At 45.1% G+C, this 27,324-nt stretch overlaps 1 protein-coding gene across 1 annotated transcript in view; it reads left to right on the plus strand.

Moving 5' to 3' along the window:
• Positions 1–15,487, plus strand: part of LOC137322140 (sialin-like) — a 73,543-nt gene extending 58,056 nt beyond the window's left edge. Inside the window, exon 7 of the mRNA XM_067985254.1 lies at positions 15,320–15,487. Coding sequence (XP_067841355.1) covers positions 15,320–15,487 — 168 coding nt within the window. The remainder of the gene's footprint in view (positions 1–15,319) is intronic.
• Positions 15,488–27,324: the final 11,837 nt, after the last annotated feature.

The raw sequence follows: 27,324 nt of genomic DNA on the forward strand, positions 1-27,324 counted from the left end.
TACACCGATCTATCCATCGGCAAGTTATTCCAAAATATACACCGATCTTTCCATCGGCAGGTTATTCCGAGATATACACCGATCTATCCATCGGCAAGTTATTCCAAAATATACACCGATCTTTCCATCGGCAGGTTATTCCGAGATATACACCGATCTATCCATCGGCAAGTTATTCCGAGATATACACCGATCTATCCATCGGCAGGTTATTCCGAGATATGCACCGATCTTTCCTTCGGCAAGTTATTCCGAGATATACACCGATCTATCCATCGGCAAGTTATTCCGAAATATACACCGATCTAACCATCGGCAAGTTATTCCGAGATATACACCGATCTTTCCATCGGGAGGTTATTCCGAGATATACACCGATCTTTCCATCGGCAAGTTATTCCGAAATATACACCGATCTTTCCATCGGGAGGTTATTCCGAGATATACACCGATCTTTCCATCGGCAAGTTATTCCGAAATATACACCGATCTTTCCATCGGCAGGTTATTCCGAGATATACACCGATTTTTCCATTGGCAAGTTATTCCAAAATATACACGGATCTATCCATCGACAAGTTATTCCGAAATATACACCGATCTATCCATCGGCAAGTTATTCCGAAATATACACCGATCTTTCCATCGGCAGGTTATTCCGAGATATACAACGAACTATCCATCGGCAGGTTATTCCGAAATATACACCGATCTTTCCATCGGCAAGTTATTCCGAGATATACACCGATCTATCCATCGGCAGGTTATTCCGAAATATACACCGATCTTTCCATTGGCAAGTTATTCCGAGATATACACCGATCTATCCATCGGCAGGTTATTCCGAGATATACACTGATCTATCCATCGGCAAGTTATTCTGAAATATACACCGATCTATCCATCGACAAGTTATTCCGAAATATACACCGATCTATCCATCGGCAAGTTATTCCGAAATATACACCGATCTTTCCATCGGCAAGTTATTCCGAGATATACACCGATCTATCCATCGGCAAGTTATTCCGAGATATACACCGATCTTTCCATCGGCAAGTTATTCCGAGATATACACCGATCTATCCATCGGCAAGTTATTCCGAGATATACACCGATCTTTCCATCGGCAAGTTATTCCGAGATATACACCGATCTTTCCATCGGCAAGTTATTCCGAGATATACACCGATCTATCCATCGGCAAGTTATTCCGAAATATACACCGATCTATCCATCGGCAAGTTATTCCGACATATACACCGATCTATCCATCGGCAAGTTATTCCGAGATATACACCGATCTATCCATCGGCAAGTTATTCCGAAATATACACCGATCTTTCCATCGGCAAGTTATTCCGAGATATACACCGATCTATCCATTGGCAGGTTATTCCGAGATACACACCGATCTGTCCATCGGCAGGTTATTCCGAAATATACACCGATCTTTCCATCGGCAAGTTATTCCGAGATATACACCGATCTATCCATCGGCAGGTTATTCCGAGATATACACTGATCTACCCATCGACAAGTTATTCCGAAATATACACCGATCTATCCATTGGCAAGTTATTCCGAAATATACACCGATCTTTCCATCGGCAAGTTATTCCGAGATATCCACCGATCTATCCATCGGCAGGTTATTCCGAGATATACACCGATCTATCCATCGGCAGGTTATTCCGAAATATACACCGATCTTTCCATCGGCAAGTTATTCCGAGATATACACCGATCTATCCATCAGCAGGTGATTCCGAAATATACACCGATCTTTCCATCGGCAAGTTATTCCGAGATATACACCGATCTATCCATCGGCAAGTTATTCCGAGATATACACCGATCTATCCATCGGCAGGTTATTCCGAAATATACACCGATCTATCCATCGGCAGGTTATTCCGAAATATCCACCGATCTTTCCATCGGCAAGTTATTCCGAGATATACACCGATCTATCCATCGGCAGGTTATTCCGAGATATACACCGATCTATCCATCGGCAGGTTATTCCGAAATATACACCGATCTTTCCATCGGCAAGTTATTCCGAGATATACACCGATCTATCCATCAGCAGGTGATTCCGAAATATACACCGATCTTTCCATCGGCAAGTTATTCCGAGATATACACCGATCTATCCATCGGCAAGTTATTCCGAGATATACACCGATCTATCCATCGGCAGGTTATTCCGAAATATACACCGATCTATCCATCGGCAGGTTATTCCGAAATATCCACCGATCTTTCCATCGGCAAGTTATTCCGAGATATACACCGATCTATCCATCGGCAGGTTATTCCGAAATATACACCGATCTTTCCATCGGCAAGTTATTCCGAGATATACACCGATCTATCCATCGGCAGGTTATTCCGAAATATACACCGATCTTTCCATCGGCAAGTTATTCCGAGATATACACCGATCTATCCATCGGCAGGTTATTCCGAGATATACACTGATCTATCCATCGGCAAGTTATTCCGAAATATACACAGATCTATCCATCGACAAGTTATTCCGAAATATACACCGATCAATCCATCGGCAAGTTATTCCGAAATATACACCGATCTTTCCATCGGCAAGTTATTCCGAGATATACACCGATCTATCCATCGGCAAGTTATTCCGAGATATACACCGATCTTTCCATCGGCAAGTTATTCCGAGATATACGCCGATCTATCCATCGGCAAGTTATTCCGAAATATACACCGATCTTTCCATCGGCAAGTTATTCCGAGTTATACACCGATCTTTCCATCGGCAAGTTATTCTGAGATATACACCGATCTATCCATCGCAAAGTTATTCCGAAATATACACCGATCTATCCATCGGCAAGTTATTCCGAGATATACACCGATCTATCCATCGGCAAGTTATTCCGAGATATACACCGATCTATCCATCGGCAAGTTATTCCGCGATATACACCGATCTATCCATCGGCAAGTTATTCCGAAATATACACCGATCTTTCCATCGGCAAGTTATTCCGAGATATACACCGATCTATCCATCGGCAGGTTATTCCGAAATATACACCGATCTTTCCATCGGCAAGTTATTCCGAGATATACACCGATCTATCCATCGGCAAGTTATTCCGAAATATACACCGATCTTTCCATCGGCAAGTTATTCCGAGATATACACCGATCTTTCCATTTGCAAGTTATTCTGAGATATACACCGATCTATCCATCGCAAAGTTATTCCGAAATATACACCGATCTATCCATCGGCAAGTTATTCCGAGATATACACCGATCTATCCATCGGCAAGTTATTCCGAGATATACACCGATCTATCCATCGGCAAGTTATTCCGAGATATACACCAATCTATCCATCGGCAAGTTATTCCGAAATATACACCGATCTTTCCATCGGCAAGTTATTCCGAGATATACACCGATCTATCCATCGGCAGGTTATTCCGAAATATACACCGATCTTTCCATCGGCAAGTTATTCCGAGATATACACCGATCTATCCATCGGCAAGTTATTCCGAGATATGCACTGATCTATCCATCGGCAAGTTATTCCGAGATATACACCGATCTATCCATCGGCAGGTTATTCCGAGATATACACCGATCTATCCATCGGCAAGTTATTCCAAAATATACACCGATCTTTCCATCGGCAGGTTATTCCGAGATATACACCGATCTATCCATCGGCAAGTTATTCCGAGATATACACCGATCTATCCATCGGCAAGTTATTCCAAAATATACACCGATCTTTCCATCGGCAGGTTATTCCGAGATATACACCGATCTTTCCATCGGCAGGTTATTCCGAGATATACACCGATCTATCCATCGGCAGGTTATTCCGAGATATACACCGATCTATCCATCGGCAAGTTATTCCGAGATATACACCGATCTTTCCATCGGCAGGTTATTCCGAGATATACACCGATCTATCCATCGGCAGGTTATTCCGAGATATACACCGATCTTTCCATCGGCAGGTTATTCCGAAATATACACCGATCTTTCCATCGGCAAGTTATTCCGAGATATACACCGATCTATCCATCGGCAACTTATTCCGAAATATACACCGATCTATCCATCGGCAAGTTATTCCGAAATATACACCGATCTTTCCATCGGCAAGTTATTCCGAGATATACACCGATCTATCCATCGGCAAGTTATTCCGAAATATACACCGATCTATCCATCGGCAGGTTATTCCGAGATATACACCGATCTATCCATCGGCAGGTTATTCCGAGATATACACCGATCTATCCATCGGCAAGTTATTCCGAAATATACACCGATCCATCCATCGGCAAGTTATTCCGAAATATACACCGATCTATCCATCGGCAAGTTATTCCGAGATATACACCGATCTATCCATTGGCAAGTTATTCCGAAATATACACCGACCTATCCATCGGCAAGTTATTCCGAAATATACACCGATCTTTCCGTCGGCAAGTTATTCCGAGATATACACCGATCTATCCATCGGCAGGTTATTCCGAAATATACACCGATCTATCCATCGGCAAGTTATTCCGAAATATACACCGATCTTTCCATCGGCAAGTTATTCCGAGATATACACCGATCTTTCCATCGGCAAGTTATTCCGAGATATACACCGATCTATCCATCGGCAAGTTATTCCGAAATATACACCGATCTATCCATCGGCAAGTTATTCCGAAATATACACCGATCTATCCATCGGCAAGTTATTCCGAAATATACACCGATCTTTCCATCGGCAAGTTATTCCGAGATATACACCGATCTATCCATCGGCAAGTTATTCCGAAAAATAAACCGATCTATCCATCGGCAAGTTATTCCGAGATATACACCGATCTATCCATCGGCAAGTTATTCCGAAATATACACCGATCTTTCCATCGGCAGGTTACTCCGAGATATACACCGATCTTTCCATCGGCAGGTTACTCCGAGATATACACCGATCTTTCCATCGGCAAGTTATTCCGAAATATACACCGATCTATCCATCGGCAGGTTATTCCGAGATATACACCGATCTTTCCATCGGCAGGTTATTCCGAAATATACACCGATCTATCCATCGGCAGATTATTCCGAAATATACACCGATCTTTCCATCGGCAAGTTATTCCGAGATATACACCGATCTTTCCATCGGCAGGTTATTCCGAGATATACACCGATTTTCCATAGGCAGGTTATTCCGAGATATACACCGATCTTTCCATCGGCAGGTTATTCCGAAATATACACCGATCTATCCATCGGCAAGTTATTCCGAGATATACACCGATCTTTCCATCGGCAAGTTATTCCGAGATATACACCGATCTATCCATCGGCAAGTTATTCCGAGATATACACCGATCTATCCATCGGCAAGTTATTCCGAGATATACACCGATCTTTCCATCGGCAAGTTATTCCGAGATATACACCGATCTTTCCATCGGCAAGTTATTCCGAGATATACACCGATCTATCCATCGGCAAGTTATTCCGACATATACACCGATCTATCCATCGGCAAGTTATTCCGAATTATACTCCGATCTTTCCATCGGCAAGTTATTCCGAGATATACACCGATCTATCCATCGGCAAGTTATTCCGAAATATACACCGATCTTTCCATCGGCAAGTTATTCCGAGATATGCACCGATCTATCCATCGGCAGGTTATTCCGAGATATACACCGATCTTTCCATCGGCAAGTTATTCCGAGATATACACCGATCTTTCCATCGGCAGGTTATTCCGAAATATACACCGATCTATCCATCGGCAGGTTATTCCGAGATATACACCGATCTTTCCATCGGCACGTTATTCCGAAATATACACCGATCATTCCATCGGCAGGTTATTCCGAGATATACACCGATCATTCCATCGGCAGGTTATTCCGAAATATACACCGATCATTCCATCGGCAGGTTATTCCGAGATATACACCGATCTTTCCATCGGCACGTTATTCCGAAATATACACCGATCTTTCCATCGGCAGGTTATTCCGAGATATACACTGATCTTTCCATCGGCAAGTTATTCCGAGATATACACCGATCTATCCATCGGCAGGTTATTCCGAGATATACACTGATCTATGCATCGGCAAGTTATTCCAAAATATACACCGATCTTTCCATCGGCAGGTTATTCCGAGATATACACCGATCTATCCATCGGCAAGTTATTCCAAAATATACACCGATCTTTCCATCGGCAGGTTATTCCGAGATATACACCGATCTATCCATCGGCAAGTTATTCCGAGATATACACCGATCTATCCATCGGCAGGTTATTCCGAGATATGCACCGATCTTTCCTTCGGCAAGTTATTCCGAGATATACACCGATCTATCCATCGGCAAGTTATTCCGAAATATACACCGATCTAACCATCGGCAAGTTATTCCGAGATATACACCGATCTTTCCATCGGGAGGTTATTCCGAGATATACACCGATCTTTCCATCGGCAAGTTATTCCGAAATATACACCGATCTTTCCATCGGGAGGTTATTCCGAGATATACACCGATCTTTCCATCGGCAAGTTATTCCGAAATATACACCGATCTTTCCATCGGCAGGTTATTCTGAGATATACACCGATTTTTCCATTGGCAAGTTATTCCAAAATATACACGGATCTATCCATCGACAAGTTATTCCGAAATATACACCGATCTATCCATCGGCAAGTTATTCCGAAATATACACCGATCTTTCCATCGGCAGGTTATTCCAAGATATACAACGAACTATCCATCGGCAGGTTATTCCGAAATATACACCGATCTTTCCATCGGCAAGTTATTCCGAGATATACACCGATCTATCCATCGGCAGGTTATTCCGAAATATACACCGATCTTTCCATTGGCAAGTTATTCCGAGATATACACCGATCTATCCATCGGCAGGTTATTCCGAGATATACACTGATCTATCCATCGGCAAGTTATTCTGAAATATACACCGATCTATCCATCGACAAGTTATTCCGAAATATACACCGATCTATCCATCGGCAAGTTATTCCGAAATATACACCGATCTTTCCATCGGCAAGTTATTCCGAGATATACACCGATCTATCCATCGGCAAGTTATTCCGAGATATACACCGATCTTTCCATCGGCAAGTTATTCCGAGATATACACCGATCTATCCATCGGCAAGTTATTCCGAGATATACACCGATCTTTCCATCGGCAAGTTATTCCGAGATATACACCGATCTTTCCATCGGCAAGTTATTCCGAGATATACACCGATCTATCCATCGGCAAGTTATTCCGAAATATACACCGATCTATCCATCGGCAAGTTATTCCGACATATACACCGATCTATCCATCGGCAAGTTATTCCGAGATATACACCGATCTATCCATCGGCAAGTTATTCCGAAATATACACCGATCTTTCCATCGGCAAGTTATTCCGAGATATACACCGATCTATCCATTGGCAGGTTATTCCGAGATACACACCGATCTGTCCATCGGCAGGTTATTCCGAAATATACACCGATCTTTCCATCGGCAAGTTATTCCGAGATATACACCGATCTATCCATCGGCAGGTTATTCCGAGATATACACTGATCTACCCATCGACAAGTTATTCCGAAATATACACCGATCTATCCATTGGCAAGTTATTCCGAAATATACACCGATCTTTCCATCGGCAAGTTATTCCGAGATATACACCGATCTATCCATCGGCAGGTTATTCCGAGATATACACCGATCTATCCATCGGCAGGTTATTCCGAAATATACACCGATCTTTCCATCGGCAAGTTATTCCGAGATATACACCGATCTATCCATCAGCAGGTGATTCCGAAATATACACCGATCTTTCCATCGGCAAGTTATTCCGAGATATACACCGATCTATCCATCGGCAAGTTATTCCGAGATATACACCGATCTATCCATCGGCAGGTTATTCCGAAATATACACCGATCTATCCATCGGCAGGTTATTCCGAAATATCCACCGATCTTTCCATCGGCAAGTTATTCCGAGATATACACCGATCTATCCATCGGCAGGTTATTCCGAAATATACACCGATCTTTCCATCGGCAAGTTATTCCGAGATATACACCGATCTATCCATCGGCAGGTTATTCCGAAATATACACCGATCTTTCCATCGGCAAGTTATTCCGAGATATACACCGATCTATCCATCGGCAGGTTATTCCGAGATATACACTGATCTATCCATCGGCAAGTTATTCCGAAATATACACAGATCTATCCATCGACAAGTTATTCCGAAATATACACCGATCAATCCATCGGCAAGTTATTCCGAAATATACACCGATCTTTCCATCGGCAAGTTATTCCGAGATATACACCGATCTATCCATCGGCAAGTTATTCCGAGATATACACCGATCTTTCCATCGGCAAGTTATTCCGAGATATACGCCGATCTATCCATCGGCAAGTTATTCCGAAATATACACCGATCTTTCCATCGGCAAGTTATTCCGAGTTATACACCGATCTTTCCATCGGCAAGTTATTCTGAGATATACACCGATCTATCCATCGCAAAGTTATTCCGAAATATACACCGATCTATCCATCGGCAAGTTATTCCGAGATATACACCGATCTATCCATCGGCAAGTTATTCCGAGATATACACCGATCTATCCATCGGCAAGTTATTCCGCGATATACACCGATCTATCCATCGGCAAGTTATTCCGAAATATACACCGATCTTTCCATCGGCAAGTTATTCCGAGATATACACCGATCTATCCATCGGCAGGTTATTCCGAAATATACACCGATCTTTCCATCGGCAAGTTATTCCGAGATATACACCGATCTATCCATCGGCAAGTTATTCCGAAATATACACCGATCTTTCCATCGGCAAGTTATTCCGAGATATACACCGATCTTTCCATTTGCAAGTTATTCTGAGATATACACCGATCTATCCATCGCAAAGTTATTCCGAAATATACACCGATCTATCCATCGGCAAGTTATTCCGAGATATACACCGATCTATCCATCGGCAAGTTATTCCGAGATATACACCGATCTATCCATCGGCAAGTTATTCCGAGATATACACCAATCTATCCATCGGCAAGTTATTCCGAAATATACACCGATCTTTCCATCGGCAAGTTATTCCGAGATATACACCGATCTATCCATCGGCAGGTTATTCCGAAATATACACCGATCTTTCCATCGGCAAGTTATTCCGAGATATACACCGATCTATCCATCGGCAAGTTATTCCGAGATATGCACTGATCTATCCATCGGCAAGTTATTCCGAGATATACACCGATCTATCCATCGGCAGGTTATTCCGAGATATACACCGATCTATCCATCGGCAAGTTATTCCAAAATATACACCGATCTTTCCATCGGCAGGTTATTCCGAGATATACACCGATCTATCCATCGGCAAGTTATTCCGAGATATACACCGATCTATCCATCGGCAAGTTATTCCAAAATATACACCGATCTTTCCATCGGCAGGTTATTCCGAGATATACACCGATCTATCCATCGGCAAGTTATTCCGAGATATACACCGATCTATCCATCGGCAGGTTATTCCGAGATATGCACCGATCTTTCCATCGGCAAGTTATTCCGAGATATACACCGATCTATCCATCGGCAAGTTATTCCGAAATATACACCGATCTAACCATCGGCAAGTTATTCCGAGATATACACCGATCTTTCCATCGGGAGGTTATTCCGAGATATACACCGATCTTTCCATCGGCAAGTTATTCCGAAATATACACCGATCTTTCCATCGGCAGGTTATTCCGAGATATACACCGATCTTTCCATCGGCAAGTTATTCCGAGATATACACCGATCTTTCCATCGGCAAGTTATTCCGAGATATACACCGATCTTTCCATCGGCAAGTTATTCCGAGATATACACCGATCTATCCATCGGCAAGTTATTCCGAAATGTACACCGATCTAACCATCGGCAAGTTATTCCGAGATATACACCGATCTATCCATCGGCAAGTTATTCCGAGATATACACCGATCTATCCATCGGCAAGTTATTCCGAAATATACACCGATCTTTCCATCGGCAAGTTATTCCGAGATGTACACCGATCTATCCATTGGCAGGTTATTCCGAGATACACACCGATCTGTCCATCGGCAGGTTATTCCGAAATATACACCGATCTTTCCATCGGCAAGTTATTCCGAGATATACACCGATCTATCCATCGGCAGGTTATTCCGAGATATACACTGATCTACCCATCGACAAGTTATTCCGAAATATACACCGATCTATCCATCGGCAAGTTATTCCGAAATATACACCGATCTTTCCATCGGCAAGTTATTCCGAGATATACACCGATCTATCCATCGGCAGGTTATTCCGAGATATACACCGATCTATCCATCGGCAGGTTATTCCGAAATATACACCGATCTTTCCATCGGCAAGTTATTCCGAGATATACACCGATCTATCCATCAGCAGGTGATTCCGAAATATACACCGATCTTTCCATCGGCAGGTTATTCCGAAATATACACCGATCTATCCATCGGCAGGTTATTCCGAGATATACACCGATCTTTCCATCGGCACGTTATTCCGAGATATACACCGATCTTTCCATCGGCAAGTTATTCCGAGATATACACCGATCTTTCCATCGGCAAGTTATTCCGAGATATACACCGATCTTTCCATCGGCAAGTTATTCCGAAATATACACCGATCTTTCCATCGGCAGGTTATTCCGAGATATACACCGATCTTTCCATCGGCAAGTTATTCCGAAATATACACCGATCTTTCGATCGGCAGGTTATTCCGAAATATACACCGATCTATCCATCGGCAAGTTATTCCGAAATATACACCGATCTTTCCATCGGCAGGTTATTCCGAGATATACACCGATCTTTCCATCGGCAGGTTATTCCGAGATATACACCGATCTTTCCATCGGCAGGTTATTCCGAAATATACACCGATCTTTCCATCGGCAGGTTATTCCGAGATATACACCGATCTATCCATCGGCAGGTTATTCCGAGATATACAACGATCTATCCATCGGCAGGTTATTCCGAGATATACAAGGATCTATCCATCGGCAGGTTATTCCGAGATATACACCGATCTATCCATCGGCAAGTTGCGCCAAAATTTTCTGAGAATCTCATTAGTATACACAGGAAAGCAAAATAATCGTGTTAATCAAGTGAAAATCAGCATCGAGAATCGGAGCCCCAAGAAAGCACTGAACTAACACAATATTCCTCCTTTAAGCCCTCTCTTTATGCATGAAAGTTAAAGTTTGAAGCCAGTACTTATGCACATTAGCCACAGCAGGTTTAAGAAAATGCAATCGTGGAAGTTTTTCAGTTTTTAATGCAAATCATTCTGATGCCAGAAAGATTCATTTCGTATTTTCTCCATCTCAGCGAGGGCCCCCTTTGCCTCCTTCTAGACTGTACAGCTTAAGAATTGCATAGCTCTCTGGTTCTCATAGTTCTCATAGCATGGTTGGCCTTCCAATACCTGGTATAACTGCCTGTGTGAGGCAAGCAGTTTTCATTTCATGGCTGGGCGCCTGACATTAGCACTGACCCTCTCAGCCACCTCTGTTCCGTCCTGCAGGGTAGTGGCCGCGGTGTTGCTGCTGCAGAATCTGGGGACTAGTGCCTCCCTCCTCTCCCTGACCTCTTCCACCAGGACCTGCAGGGAGGCATCTGTATACCTGGGGGAAGCCCTATGACTCATTACTGAGAAAATAATTGTCTTCACACTGATCCAATTAAATCTTGGAGAAGGGAATGCAACCCCAATTTAAATAGGCCTCAGGAAGCCACCGGAAATTACATGGAGAAAATGGGCAGACTGCCTGTGTCATGATGCAATCTGATGGGAAGCCCAGTAGACATATTAAAATAAGGACGGTGAGTTAAATTTCCCAGGGCCTCATGCTGGCTTCATCATGAGGCTTGCTGCAGGCCCTGCTCCTCACTCATCTGATTTACACCCTGATTTCAAATCATGGCTTCTGTTTCTGTTCCAACCTTATCCTCGCTCCCTCTATAACCTTGTCACAGACGTTTTTCATTGTGCTGCCTGTCTCTCCCCAGGTCCTGTATCTCTCCCCATGGCATGTATCGCCCTGGGTCCTATATCTCTCCCCGTGGCATGTATCTCCCTGGGTCCTATATCTCTCCCCAGGTCCTGTATCTCTCCCCGTGGCATGTATCTCCCTGGGTCCTATATCTCTCTCCAGGTCCTGTATCTCTCCCCGTGGCATGTATCTCCCGGCGGTCCTATATCTCTCCCCAAGTCCTGTATCTCTCCCCGTGGCATGTATCTCCCTGGGTCCTAGATCTCTCCCCAGGTCCTGTATCTCTCCCCGTGGCATGTATCCTGCTGGGTCCTATACCTCTTCCTGGGTCATGCATCTCTCCCCGCGGCTTGTATCTCCCTTGGTCCAGTGTATCTCCCCGGGCCCTGTGTGTCTCCCTGAGTCCTCTGAATATCCCTGTGGCTTGTATCTCTCCAGGTCCTGTATATCTCCCCAGGTCCTGTATATCTCCCCGTGGCCTGTATAACCCCGGGTCCTGTGTATCTCTGCGGGTCCTGTGTATCTCTGCGGGTCCTGTGTATAACCCCGGGTCCTGTGTATCTCCCCAGGTACTGTGTATTCCAGGTTCCTTTCTCTCCCCGGGCCCTGAGTATCTCCCCAGGTCCTATGTCTCCACCCCCCCACGGGTCCTTTATCTTCCCGGGTCCCGCGTCTCTCCCCGGGTCCCGCGTCTCTCCCCGGGTCCCGCGTCTCTCCCCGGGTCCCGCGTCTCTCCCCGGGTCCCGCGTCTCTCCCCGGGTCCCGCGTCTCTCCCCGGGTCCCGCGTCTCTCCCCGGGTCCCGCGTCTCTCCCCGTGGCCTGTATCTCCCCAGGTCCTTTCTACCTCCCCGGGTCCGGTGTCACTCCCCGGGTCTTGTCTCTCCCTGAGTCATAGAAACATAGAAACATAGAAAATAGGAGCAGGAGTAGGCCATTCGGCCCTTCGGGCCTGCTCCGCCATTCAGTATGATCATGGCTAATCGTCTAACTCAATACCCTGTTCCTAATTTTTCCCCATATCCCTTGATCCCTTTAGCATTAAGAAATATATCTATCTCCTTCTCGAATTCATCTAATGACTTGGCCTCCACTGCCTTCTGTGGTAGAGAATTCCACAGGTTCACCACCCTCTGAGGGAAGAAATTTCTCCTCATCTTGGTTCTAAATGGCATACCCCATATCCTGAGACTGTGACCCCTGGTTCTGGACTCCCCAGCCATCGGGAACATCCTCCCTGCATCTAATCTGTCTAGTCCTGTTAGAATTTTATATGTTTCGATCAGATCACCTCTCATTCTTCTAAACTCGAATGAATATAGGCCTAGTCGACCCAATCTCTCCTCATACCTGTGTCTCTCCCCGGGTCCTGTGCATCTCCCCGTGTCCTGTATATCCATAGATCCTGTGTCTCACCCGGGTCCTGTATCTCTCCCTGGGTCCTGTATCTCTCCCTGGATCCTATGTATCTCCCCGGGTCGTGTATCTCTCCCCGGGTCCTGTGTCTCTCCCCGGGTCCTGTGTCTCTCCCCGGGTCCTGTGTCTCTCCCCGGGTCCTGTGTCTCTCCCCGGGTCCTGTGTCTCTCCCCGGGTCCTGTGTCTCTCCCCGGGTCCTGTGTCTCTCCCCGGCTCCTGTGTCTCTCCCCGGCTCCTGTGTCTCTCCCCGGCTCCTGTGTCTCTCCCCGGCTCCTGTATCTCTCCCCGGGGCCAGTATCTCTCCCCGGGGCCTGTATCACTCCCCGGGGCCTGTATCACTCCCCGGGGCCTGTAACTCTCCCCAGGTACTGTATCACTCCCCGGGTCCTGTAACTCTCCCCGGGTCCTGTAACTCTCCCCAGGTCCTGTATCACTCCCCGGGGCCTGTATCTCTCCCCGGGTCCTGTAACTCTTCCCGGGTCCTGTAACTCACCCCGGGTCCTGTATCACTCCCCGGGTCCTGTATCACTCCCCGGGTCCTGTATCACTCCCCGGGGCCTGTATCACTCCCCGGGGCCTGTGTCTCTCCCCGGGGTCCTGTGTCTCTCCCCGGGGTCCTGTGTCTCTCCCCGGGGTCCTGTGTCTCTCCCCGGGGTCCTGTGTCTCTCCCCGGGGTCCTGTGTCTCTCCCCGGGGTCCTGTGTCTCTCCCCGGGGTCCTGTGTCTCTCCCCGGGGTCCTGTGTCTCTCCCCGGGGTCCTGTGTCTCTCCCCGGGGTCCTGTGTCTCTCCCCGGGGTCCTGTGTCTCTCCCCGGGGTCCTGTGTCTCTCCCCGGGGTCCTGTATCTCTCCCCGGGGTCCTGTATCTCTCCCCGGGTCCTGTAACTCTCCCCGGGTCCTGTAACTCTCCCCGGGTCCTGTATCACTCCCCGGGTCCTGTATCACTCCCCGGGTCCTGTATCACTCCCCGGGTCCTGTATCACTCCCCGGGTCCTGTATCACTCCCCGGGGCCTGTCTCACTCCCCGGGGTCCTGTGTCTCTCCCCGGGGTCCTGTGTCTCTCCCCGGGGTCCTGTGTCTCTCCCCGGGGTCCTGTGTCTCTCCCCGGGGTCCTGTGTCTCTCCCCGGGGTCCTGTGTCTCTCCCCGGGGTCCTGTGTCTCTCCCCGGGGTCCTGTGTCTCTCCCCGGGGTCCTGTGTCTCTCCCCGGGGTCCTGTGTCTCTCCCCGGGGTCCTGTGTCTCTCCCCGGGGTCCTGTGTCTCTCCCCGGGGTCCTGTGTCTCTCCCCGGGGTCCTGTATCTCTCCCCGGGGCCGGTATCTCTCCCCGGGGCCTGTATCTCTCTCCGGGGCCTGTATCATTTCCCGGGGCCTGTATCTCTCCCCGGGGCCGGTATCTCTCCCCGGGGCCTGTATCTCTCTCCGGGGCCTGTATCATTTCCCGGGGCCTGTATCTCTCTCCGGGGCCTGTATCTCTCTCCGGGGCCTGTTATCTCTTCCCAGGACCTGTATCCCTCTATCCCCTGCTGTTCTACTTTGTCTTATTCCCTTTTTTTGAAAATTATCCTTGCCTCCACTGTAGGATTTAATTGCGAGTAAAACAAAACAAATTCTCTTCAATTAATTGGATCAGCATTGTGTGGAGGTTGGTTTTAAATTTTAACAGGTGATTTACTGTCTCTCTGCAGAGTGGCCTGTCATCTGCCCTCCCATTTCTTGCCAGCTGGTTTTCTCAGACTGTTGTTGGACGATTTGCAGACTATCTGACGGAATCGCAAAACTTCTCCGTTACTGCAGTCCGTAAAGGATGTATTGTGATAGGTACGTTGTATTCTGATAGGTACGATGTATCGTGATAAGTACGATGTATTGTGATAGGTACGATGTATTGTGATCAGTACAATGTATTGTGATAGGTACGATGTATTCCAATCGACACGGTGTATTCTGATAGGTGTGATGTATTCTGATAGACACGACGTATTCTGATAGGTACGATGTATTGTGATCAGTACGATGTATTCTGATAGGTGCGACGTATTCTGATAGGTGTGATGTATTCTGATAGGTGCGACGTATTCTGATAGGTACGATGTATTCTGATAGGTACGATGTATTCCGATCGACACGATGTATTCTGATAGGTGCGATGTATTCTGATAGGTGCGATGTATTCTGATAGGTGCGACGTATTCTGATAGGTACGATGTATTCTGATAGGTGCGATGTATTCTGATAGGTGCGATGTATTCTGATAGGTGCGATGTATTCTGATAGGTGCGATGTATTCTGATAGATGCGATGTATTCTGATAGGTACGACGTATTCTGATAGATGCGATGTATTCTGATAGGTACGATGTATTCTGATAGGTGCGACGTATTCTGATAGGTGCGACGTATTCTGATAGGTACGACGTATTCTGATAGATGCGATGTATTCTGATAGGTACGATGTATTCTGATAGGTGCGATGTATTCTGATAGGTACGACGTATTCTGATAGGTACGACGTATTCTGATAGGTACGACGTATTCCGGTAGGTACGACGTATTCCGATAGGTACGACGTATTCCGATAGGTACGACGTATTCCGATAGGTACGACGTATTCCGATAGGTACGACGTATTCCGATAGGTACAACGTATTCTGATAGGTACGATGTATTCTGATAGGTACGATGTATTCCGATAGGTACGACGTATTCCGATAGGTACGATGTATTCTGATAGGTACAACGTATTCTGATAGGTACGATGTATTCTGATAGGTACGATGTATTCTGATAGGTGTGATGTATTCCGATAGGTACGACGTATTCCGATAGGTACGATGTATTCCGATAGGTACGATGTATTCTGATAGGTACAACGTATTCTGATAGGTACAACGTATTCTGATAGGTACGATGTATTCTGATAGGTACGATGTATTCTGATAGGTGTGATGTATTCTGATAGGTACGATGTATTCTGATAGGTACGATGTATTCTGATAGGTACGATGTATTCTGATAGGTACGATGTATTCTGATAGGTACGATGTATTCTGATCGGTACGATGTATTCTGATCGACACAATGTATTCTGATCGGTGCGATGTATTCTGATCGGTACGATGTATTCTGATCGACACAATGTATTCTGATAGGTGTGATGTATTCTGATCGGTACGATGTATTCTGATAGGTGTGATGTATTCTGATAGCCATGATGTGGAGATGCCGGTGATGGACTGGGGTTGACAATTGTAAACAATTTTACAACACCAAGTTATAGTCCAACGATTTTTATTTGAAATCTACAAGCTTTCGGAGGCTTCCTCCTTCCTCAGGTAAATGTTCAGGAGCTCCTTGAAGCCTACGCATTTATACATCACAGAACAATACATGGTGTTTACAGACTGCCCCTGCAACTGCCCGTTGCCAAGGCAATCACCGTGTTCAGACAGAGAGGTGTTACCTACAGAACCCCCGAATACATATTCAACAAAAAAACAAACAGGAAAAAAAAGAGAGAGGCAGAAACATCCGGAAGGCAGAGAAAGCCAGCAAATGACCCATTATATTAAAAACAGATAGCTTTTGTTCGCTGGTGGGGTAACGTGTAGCGTGACATGAACCCAAGATCCCGGTTGAGGCCGTCCTCATGGGTGCGGAACTTGGCTATCAATTTCTGCTCGACGATTTTGCGTTGTCGTGTGTCTCGAAGGCCGCCTTGGAGAACGCTTACCCGAAGATCGGTGGCTGAATGTCTCTGACTGCTGAAGTGTTCCCCGACTGGGAGGGAACCCTCCTGTCTGGCGATTGTTGCGCGGTGTCCGTTCATCCGTTGTCGCAGTGTCTGCATGGTCTCGCCAATGTACCATGCTCCGGGGCATCCTTTCCTGCAGCGTATGAGGTAGACAACGTTGGCCGAGTCACAGGAGTATGAACCATGCACCTGGTGGGTGGTGTCCTCTCGTGTGATGGTGATATCTGTGTCGATGATCTGGCATGTCTTGCAGAGGTTACCGTGGCAGGGTTGTGTGGTGTCGTGGACGCTGTTCTCCTGTATTGTTCTCCTGTATTGTATTGTTCTCCTGTATTGTTCTCCTGTATTGTTCTCCTGTATTGTATTGTTCTCCTGTATTGTTCTCCTGTATTGTTCTCCTGTATTGTTCTCCTGTATTGTTCTCCTGTATTGTTCTCATGTATTGTTCTATATGTATAAATGCGTAGGCTTCAAGGAGCTCCTGAACATTTACCTGAGGAAGGAGGAAGCCTCCGAAAGCTTGTAGATTTCAAATAAAAATCGTTGGACTATAACTTGATATTCTGATAGGTGTGATGTATTCTGATAGGTGCGATGTATTCTGATAGTTATGGTGTATTCTGATAGGTGCGATGTATTCTGATAGGTGCGATGTATTCTGATAGTTACGGTGTATTCTGATAGGTGCGATGTATTCTGATAGGTGCGGTGTATTCTGATAGGTGCGATGTATTCTGATAGGTGCGATGTATTCTGATAGTTACGGTGTATTCTGATAGGTGCGATGTATTCTGATAGGTGCGATGTATTCTGATAGGTGCGGTGTATTCTGATAGGTGCGATGTATTCTGATAGGTGCGATGTATTCTGATAGTTACGGTGTATTCTGATAGGTGCGATGTATTCTGATAGGTGCGATGTATTCTGATAGTTACGGTGTATTCTGATAGGTGCGATGTATTCTGATAGGTGCGGTGTATTCTGATAGGTGCGATGTATTCTGATAGTTACGGTGTATTCTGATAGGTGCGATGTATTCTGATAGGTGCGATGTATTCTGATAGGTGCGATGTATTCTGATAGGTGCGATGTATTCTGATAGGTGCGATGTATTCTGATAGGTGCGATGTATTCTGATAGGTGCGGTGTATTCTGATAGTTACGGTGTATTCTGATAGGTGCGATGTATTCTGATAGGTGCGATGTATTCTGATAGGTGTGGTGTATTCTGATAGGTGTGATGTATTCTGATAGGTGCTATTCAAAAATGGGGAGATGGATAAACCCAGCAATTACAGGCCAGTCAACTTAATGTCGATGGTGGGGAAACATCTAGAGACAATAATCCGGGACAAAAATAATTGGCACTCGGAAAAGTATGGGCTAATAAATGAAAGTCAGCACGGATTTGTTAAAGGCAAATCGTGTCTGACAAACTTGATTGAGTTCTTTGATGAAGTAACGGAGAGGGTTGATGAGGGTAGTGCAGTTGATGTTGTGCATATGAACTTTTAAAAGGCATTTGGTAAAATACCACATAATAGACTCGTTAGCAAAATTCAAGCCCATGGGATTAAAGGGACAGTGGCAGTGTGAATACAAAATTGGCTAAGGGACAGAAAGCAGAGAGTAGTGATGAACGGTTGTTTTTCAGACTGGAGGGAGATATACAGACGTGTTCCTCAGGGGTCAGTATTAGGACCACTGCCCTTTTTGATATATATTAATGACCTGGACTTGGGTATACAGGGTATAATTTAAAAGTTTGCAGATAACTATGGGGAGAGAGCAGGGGAGTGGGAATAATTGCATAGCTCTCTCAAAGAGCCGACACAGGCATGATGGGCCGAATGGCCTTCTTCTGTGCTGTAGCATATGATTAAATTGAATAGCGATGTGGTGAAGGATAGAATACTAGAGCCTGGTCTTTAGTTGTTTCCAAGCCTTGATTCACATAGATTCCCCTTACTCACACGCCGCACCATAGATAAGCTCTCCTATAAATGGATACAAGACAGTCCCCAATTGATACCCACCACTGAATATAATTAACACCAATTGATATAAATCATACAATTAATAGATTCCCTTCTCTCTAAATAAAAAAAAAACTTTATATATGTAATACAAACAAAAACTTCAAAAATCAAAAACTTCCATACTCTGTACAACTTCCATTCTCTGCTGTGAGGTGACCCTTCTCCAGGACCCCTAATAATTTCTTCATAGATGTATTTCTGTTAGTAAAATAATCTGGCTTGAATCCACCCATTTAATTTTAGAGATTTCCTTTCTCTCCAGCATTTGTTTCAAGCCAGCAAGGTCAATCCATAATCATTTCCCAGTCACATTTTTCGTAGAGTGTACATTATCCCACAGTGAACAATTGTCTACATAACATTTAATGGGTATTTCTTTTTTTATTCGTTCATGGGATGTGGGCGTTGCTGGCGAGGCCGGCATTTATTGCCCATCCCTAATTGCCCTTGAGAAGGTGGTGGTGAGCCGCCTTCTTGAACCGCTGCAGTCCGTGTGGTGAAGGTTCTCCCACAGTGCTGTTAGGTCGGGAGTTCCAGAATTTTGACCCAGCGACGATGAAGGAACGGCGATATATTTCCAAGTCGGGATGGTGTGTGACTTGGAGGGGAACGTGCAGGTGGTGTTGTTCCCATGTACCTGCTGCTCTTGTCCTTCTAGGTGGTAGAGGTCACGGGTTTGAGAAGTGCTGTTGAAGAAGCCTTGGCGAGTTGCTGCAGTGCATCCTGTGGATGGTACACACTGCAGCCATGGTGCCCCGGTGGTGAAGGGAGTGAATGTTTAGGGTGGTGGATGGGGTGCCAATCAAGTGGGCTGCTTTATCCTGGATGGTGTCGAGCTTCTTGAGTGTTGTTGGAGCTGCACTCATCCAGGCATGTGGAGAGTATTCCATCACACTCCTGACTTGTGCCTTGTAGATGGTGGAAAGGCTTTGGGGAGTCAGGAGGTGAGTCACTCGCCACAGAATACCCACTCTCTGACCTGCTCTTGTAGCCACAGTATTTATGTGGCTGGTCCAGTTAAGTTTCTGGTCAATGGTGACCCCCAGGATGTTGGTGGTGGGGGATTCGGTGATGGTAATGCCGTTGAATGTCAAGGGGAGGTGGTTGGATTCTCTCTTGTTGGAGATGGTCATTGCCTGGCACTTATCTGGCACGAATGTTACTTGCCACTTATGAGCCCAAGCCTGGGTGTTGTCCAGGTCTTGCTGCACGCGGGCACGGACTGCTTCATTATCTGAGAGGTTGCGAATGGTACTGAACACTGTGCAATCATCAGCGAACATCCACATTTCTGACCTTATCATGGAGGGAAGGTCATTAATGAAGCAGCTGAAGATGGTTGGGCCAAGGACACTGCCCTGAGGAACTCCTGCAGCAATGTCCTGGTGCTGAGATGATTGGCCTCCAACAACCACTACCATCTTCCTTTGTGCTAGGTATGACTCCAGCCACTGGAGAGTTTTCCCCCTGATTCCCATTAACTTCAATTTTACTAGGGCTCCTTGGTGCCACACTGCAGCCTTGATGTCAAGGGCAGTCAGTCTCACCACACCTCTGGAATTCAGCTCTTTTGTCCAAGTTTGGACCAAGGCTGTAATGAGGTCTGGAGCCGAGTGGTTCTGGCGGAACCCAAACTGAGCATCTGTGAGCAGGTTATTGGTGAGTAAGTGCCACTTGATAGCACTGTCGATGACACCTTCCATCACTTTGCTGATGATTGAGAGTAGACTGATGGGGCGGTAATTGGCCGGATTGGATTTGTCCTGCTTTTTGTGGACAGGACATTGTCGGGTGGTTGCCGGTGTTGTAGCTGTACTGGAACAGCTTGGCAAGAGGCGCGGCTAGTTCTGGAGCACAAGTCTTCAGCACTACAGTCAGGATGTTGTCGGGGCCCATAACCTTTGCTGTATCCAGTGCACTCAGCCGTTTTTTGATATCGCGGGGAGTGAATTGAATTGGCTGAAGACTGGCTTCTGTGATGGTGGGGATATCGGGAGGAGGCCGAGATGGTTCATCCACTCGGCAGTTCTGGCCAAAGGGGGTTGCAAACGCTTCAGCCTTGTCTTTTGCACTCACGTGCTGGACTCCGCCATCTTTGAGGATGGGGATGTTCACGGAACCTCCTCTTCCCGTTAGTTGTTAAATTGTCCACCACCATTCACAACTGGATGTGGCAGGACTGCAGAGCTTTGATCTTTGTTTGTGAAATCGCTTGGCTCTGTCTATAGCATGTTGCTTCCGCTGTTTAGCATGCATGTAGTCCTGTGTTGTAGCTTCACCAGGTTGGCACCTCACTTGTGCTGCTCCTGACATGCTCTTCTACACTCCTCATTGATCCAGGGTTTATCCCCTGGCTTGTTGGTAATGGTGGAGTGAGGGATATGCCGTGCCATGAGGTTACAGATTGTGCTGGAATACAATTCTGCTGCTGCTGATGGCCCACAGCGCCTCATGGATGCCCAGTTTTGAGCTGCTAGATCTGTTCTGAATCCATCCCATTTAGCATGTTGGATGGTGTCCTCAGTGTGAGGACGGGACTTCGTCTCCACAAGGACTGTGCGGTGGTCACTCCTACCAATACTGTCATGGACAGATGCATCTGCAACAGGTAGATTGGTGAGGACGAGGTCAAGTAAGTTTTTCCCTCGTGTTGCTTCGCTCACCACCTGCCGCAGGCCCAGTCTGGCAGCTATGTCCTTCAGGACCCGACCAGTTCGGTCAGTAGTGGTGCTACTGAGCCACTCATGGTGATGGACATTGAAGTCCCCCACCCAGAGTACATTCTGTGCCCTTGCTACCCTCAGTACTTCCTCCAAGTGGTGCTCAACATGGAGGAGGACTGATTCATCAGCTGAGGGAGGACGGTAGGTGGTAATCAGCAGGAGGTTTCCTTGCCCATGTTTGACCTGATGCCATGAGATTTCATGGGATCCGGAGTCAATGTTGAGTACTCCCAGGGCCATTCCCTCCTGACTGTAAACCACTGTGCTGCCACCTCTGGTGGGTCTGTCCTGCCGGTGGGACAGGACATACCCAGGAATGGTGACGGAAGAGTCTGGGATGTTGGCTGAAAGGTATGATTCTGTGAGTATGGCTATGTCAGGCTGTTGCTTGACTAGTCTGTGGGACAGTTCTCCCAATTTTGGCACAAGTCCCCAGATGAGGAGGACTTTGCAGGGTTGACTGGGCTTGGTTTGCCTTTGTCGTGTCCGATACCGAGAGGTATTCTTATTGTGACTTTCTGTAGCAAGATTGTACAACTGAGTGGCTTGCTAGGCCATTTCAGAGGGCGATTAAGAATCAACCACAATGCTGTGGGTCTGGAGTCACATATAGGCCAGACCGGGTAAGGACGGCAGGTTTCCTTCCCTAAAGAATATTTGTGAACCAGATGGGTTTTAACGACAATCTGGTAGTTTAATGGTCACTATTACTGATACTGTTTTTTTCATTCCAGATTTTTATTTAATTAATTGAATTTAAATTCCCCAGCTACTGTGGCAGAAGATTTGAACTCATGACTCCGGATTATTAGTCCAAGGCCTCTGAATTACTAGTCCAGTAACATAACCACCATGCCACCGTACCCTCCGTACTATAGTAACTTAACCACTATACTACCATACCGATTTACTATCTTCAATACTCCCATTGTACAGTATGTCACTCAAAATATTTGCCAAATAGAATCCCATATCCACTGCGTCTACAAGAGCCAGGGTTTCAGCAGCCAGAGTACTTTTAACAACCCTTTTTATTTTCTTAGCTTCCCAAGCTAAAGGACAACATTTCCAATTCTGACCCATAAGAAACTCTAGAGGTGCACTAGAATACCCATCAGGAAGATTAGCATGTGAAGCATCGCTGAAGATAACTAGCTTCACCTAAGGATGGGAACTTAAGTACGCGTTTATCTATATTTAATATTCGTAATGTTTTATTTGCCCTGAAAACATTCTCTACTATGGGATGTTTCATTGAAGTTCTTAACTCCAACACATCAAATCTAGCATCTAGTCTAGTCTGAGTGCACAACCAGTTCAACTGACCAATCAAGCTTCGTAATTGCTCTGTCTCTTCTTTAGACATGACATCACCTTTCTGTGATGGCCTCGTATGATTCACCAGGACGGGAGTAACACTCTCTAAATAGGACTGTTGAATTAAAATTATACCAGGCCCACTCTGCTTAACATCTAAACCAATATATTTAAAAGCCCCACAGGCCTGACTCCCAATTTTAAATACTATTAATGACAAATTTCTCAAATTCCACAGTATCACCCCATAAGAAATCATCATGAAGATGCCTGAAAGTTTGCCTTTATGGTACCAATAAAACATTGTGGGATCTGATTTAGTTGAACACAACTTATTTTCAGCAAAACAGATCTCGCCAAAAAATACCATATCCTGGAAGCATCATTCAGGCCACTGATGCATTTGTTTAGTTTCCATAGTTTTCCTTCCGCATCTGCTGCCTCTTTAGGCTGTTCCAGAAAAGTATCGCCCTGCAGAAATGCGGCTTTTATGTCAATTGAGCTACACTCCCGTGAATATGTTGTCAAAAGAGCCAAAAAGATTTTTAAGATTACCTTTCCAGCAGTGGGAGAATCCACTCGAACATCTGTATCACCCAGTTTCTCTTCAAAACCCCGAGCTACCAGCCTCACTTTAGCCTTATAGGTCCCATCTGCAAGGACTTTTTCAGTACAAACCCATTTATGTGACAAAGCTGGTTGACCCTTATCTGTTACCTCAGAATAAAGTTCAAATTCTTTCCAACTATCTAGCACCCTTTGTTTTGCCTCTTACTCGTTTATCCTCAAGTTTATTGGCAGCCACCAGAACTTCACAATCATGAGGACTTCTGCTTCTAGTTCTGTTACGTGACTGTTCTGTGGTCTTTGTTTCATTTTGTCTGACCTAGTCAAGCTACGTCTGCTGCTTCAACTTCTATGTCTGTAGGGACTACTACTGCAAGATCTCCCTCTTCCAAGTCTAATTCGGGATCATTTTCTGATGTGAGATTCACTTCTGGACTCCCTATCATTACTTGTACTCCATTTTTGTACTCTCCACTCTTTTACCCCATTCTGCCAGTCCATGGACCTCGATTCTTGGCCATCATCCTGAACATTCAACCAATATTTCATCCTACCAGTTGCTTTGCCTGCATGCCACAATTTGGTGCATCCCTCCATTCATTATATCCTCCTGGAACATATGTCACCCGTGCACCCACTTTGGGTAATTGTTCTGTGAATGTGATAGCTCTGTCATGTGTTTCTTGATCACTGACATTACCACTGTCCGGACCTTGATCTACCTCACTCTGTACCTCAGGAACCTCATCAAAAAAATCATGAACATCCGAGGCACAAGATGCCTCGTTTACTTCTATTAATTGCTCAGAGTCTGAGATTTTATAATTAATTCCAATTATTCGTGAGGAATGAACCATAACAGTTTGATTGCCGTATTGGACATGTATGTCTTACCATTACAACCTCTTACCTTTCCAGGGCCTTTCCATTCCCTATGACCCTCTCTTTTATAGTATACCAAATCTCCTGCATTAAACTCTGCTCAAATGGTCTAATACGATGCCTCAGTGCTCTACAAATTTTCTCTGATTTCTCAGTCTTGATAAAAGTCTGTCTTCCTGCGTGCATAGCATTTAAATGCTCAGAAAAAATGGCACTAATTGTCGTACCTTCTAGAGCAGGAGGATTTTCACAAAGAACAGAAGGTAATTTGGGATTGCGCCCATAGACTAGTTGGTAAGGATTATATCCTCCAACCATCTGAAGAGAATTCTTTGCATGAACTGCCCATGCTAGGGCAGTTGATAATTTACACTCCGGTCGATCAGCCAAAATGTTATGCACCATGCTATCAATCACAGCACGATTCCTTTCACATTGCTAAAAGGGCTCTCAGCTGCTGTATTCATGACAATTATATTCATATTCTCATACATATGTCTGAACTCCGCATTGGCAAATTCACCTCCATCATTGGTCAAAAACTTTGCTGGTGTCCCATGTCCAGTCCCTATCCATTTTTCCATAATTTTATCTAGAATAACCTCCTTCTCCTCACTATATATGTGTAGAAATACTAAATCTCATAGCCAGGTCAATAAAATGTAAGATGAAACCATTTCTGACTTTGTCCCATACCTTTAGATCCATGGCAACAAACTCGTTAAAGTCACGTGCTAATGGAAGACTTACAATGGGACGTCTATACTTCTTACAGATTTCACAGTTCTCACTAATCACGTCCATTAGCCTCATATACTCCTCATCAACTATACCTGCATCATTTAGCAGGATTTTTAAACATTGACAAGTAGGGTGGGCAAGTTGTCTTTGTAACTTTAAGGCAATTTGTTTTTTTTCTCTCTTATCCTCATCTCCTGATGCCATTAATACTTGTGTAATATGCTGACGAGAAACATCAGGTTTTACTAAGGGGATACAATGATGCCCTGATTGGGTAAACTGCAAATCAACCGATTTCCCAAAAATGATAGCCTCATCGTGTTCCATGTCAAGTTTCATTTTTGCCTTTTTCATGGAAGGTTTACCCAAAAATATAGGAATCTCGCTGGAGACTACATCCATACTTATAAAATGGCTTACTCCAGTTATCTTACATGGAATTACCACTCTCTCCTGTGACCTGAAGGTGTTGTCGTTGCCAAACCTAAAACATGTAGAACTTTTACATTCCTTAACCTTGCGTTGATCCTCACTACTTAGTGAATCAAGATTGAACCATTTTAACCAATCTACCCCACATATAGTTGAAGTACATGCACTAACACTGCCCAATTAAAGGAATCCACGACTAATACATTCATCACAGGATTAAAACTCCTTGTGACCGGTGCAATCTGTTCAGATTCATCATTATCTTCATCCTCTTCCTTAGAACTACTTTCTTCATGCGTCATTTCAAAGACCCTTACAATGGGACGTCTATACTTCTTACAGATTTCACAGTTCTCACTAATCTCGTCCATTAGCCTCATATACTCCTCATCAACTACACCTGCATCATTTAGCAAGATTTTTAAACATTGACAAGTCGGGTGGGCAAATTGTCTTTGTAACTTTTAAGGCAATTTGTTTTTGTTCTCTCTTATCCTTATCGCCTGATGCCACTAATACTAGCCTAATCAGTTGATTTGCAGTTTACCCAGTCAGGGCATTATTGTATCCCCTTAATAAAACCTAATGTTCTCATTAGCCTGTTAGGCAATTCGCCTCATAATAATATTTAGAGTCACATCCAAAGCATCTCCTGGTTTTTCCTTGGACATTCCTGGAATTCATTCGCTCGTTATTACTGTCCCAATTGTGTCTTCTGTTGATATAACTGGATTTGCTGTACCTGCTTTCATCACCAATCTGTCTACCTTTAATCCTTCCGTCATATTGACGCCTGTGTCAGGTCTCTTGAAAATTTTGAAACCTGGTCTGGCGCTTGTGTTCAGTATCTGAAACATTTTGAAACCTGGTAACCATCGAATCTTCTATTCTTTGTGTCAAAGCGGAAAACCCCATTTGTTCCACGAAGGCTGAAGGGAATGACTGTTTCCCCAGGAATTTTTTTTAAGGCAGTAGACATTTGATCCAACAGAGTCTCTTATCCGAGAACTGGACGCCAGTTAGGACCAGTTGCCTGTCCATATGAGACACCTTAGTACAATCAAGTACTTTAAATGCTAATACCGATCCAGGGATTCCCAATTTGAACTTTGTCAACCTTTTGTACAATTTGATAAAGTCCATGATATACTCTTCCATTGAATGACCGTCCATTTTCCAAAATTCATCAAATGCTGACAAGGCCTCATAGGCACTTAACAGGTCATCTTTCTTGTAGAT

The sequence above is a fragment of the Heptranchias perlo genome, chromosome 5 (genome assembly GCF_035084215.1).
Source record: "Heptranchias perlo isolate sHepPer1 chromosome 5, sHepPer1.hap1, whole genome shotgun sequence".
Lineage (NCBI taxonomy): Eukaryota > Metazoa > Chordata > Chondrichthyes > Hexanchiformes > Hexanchidae > Heptranchias > Heptranchias perlo.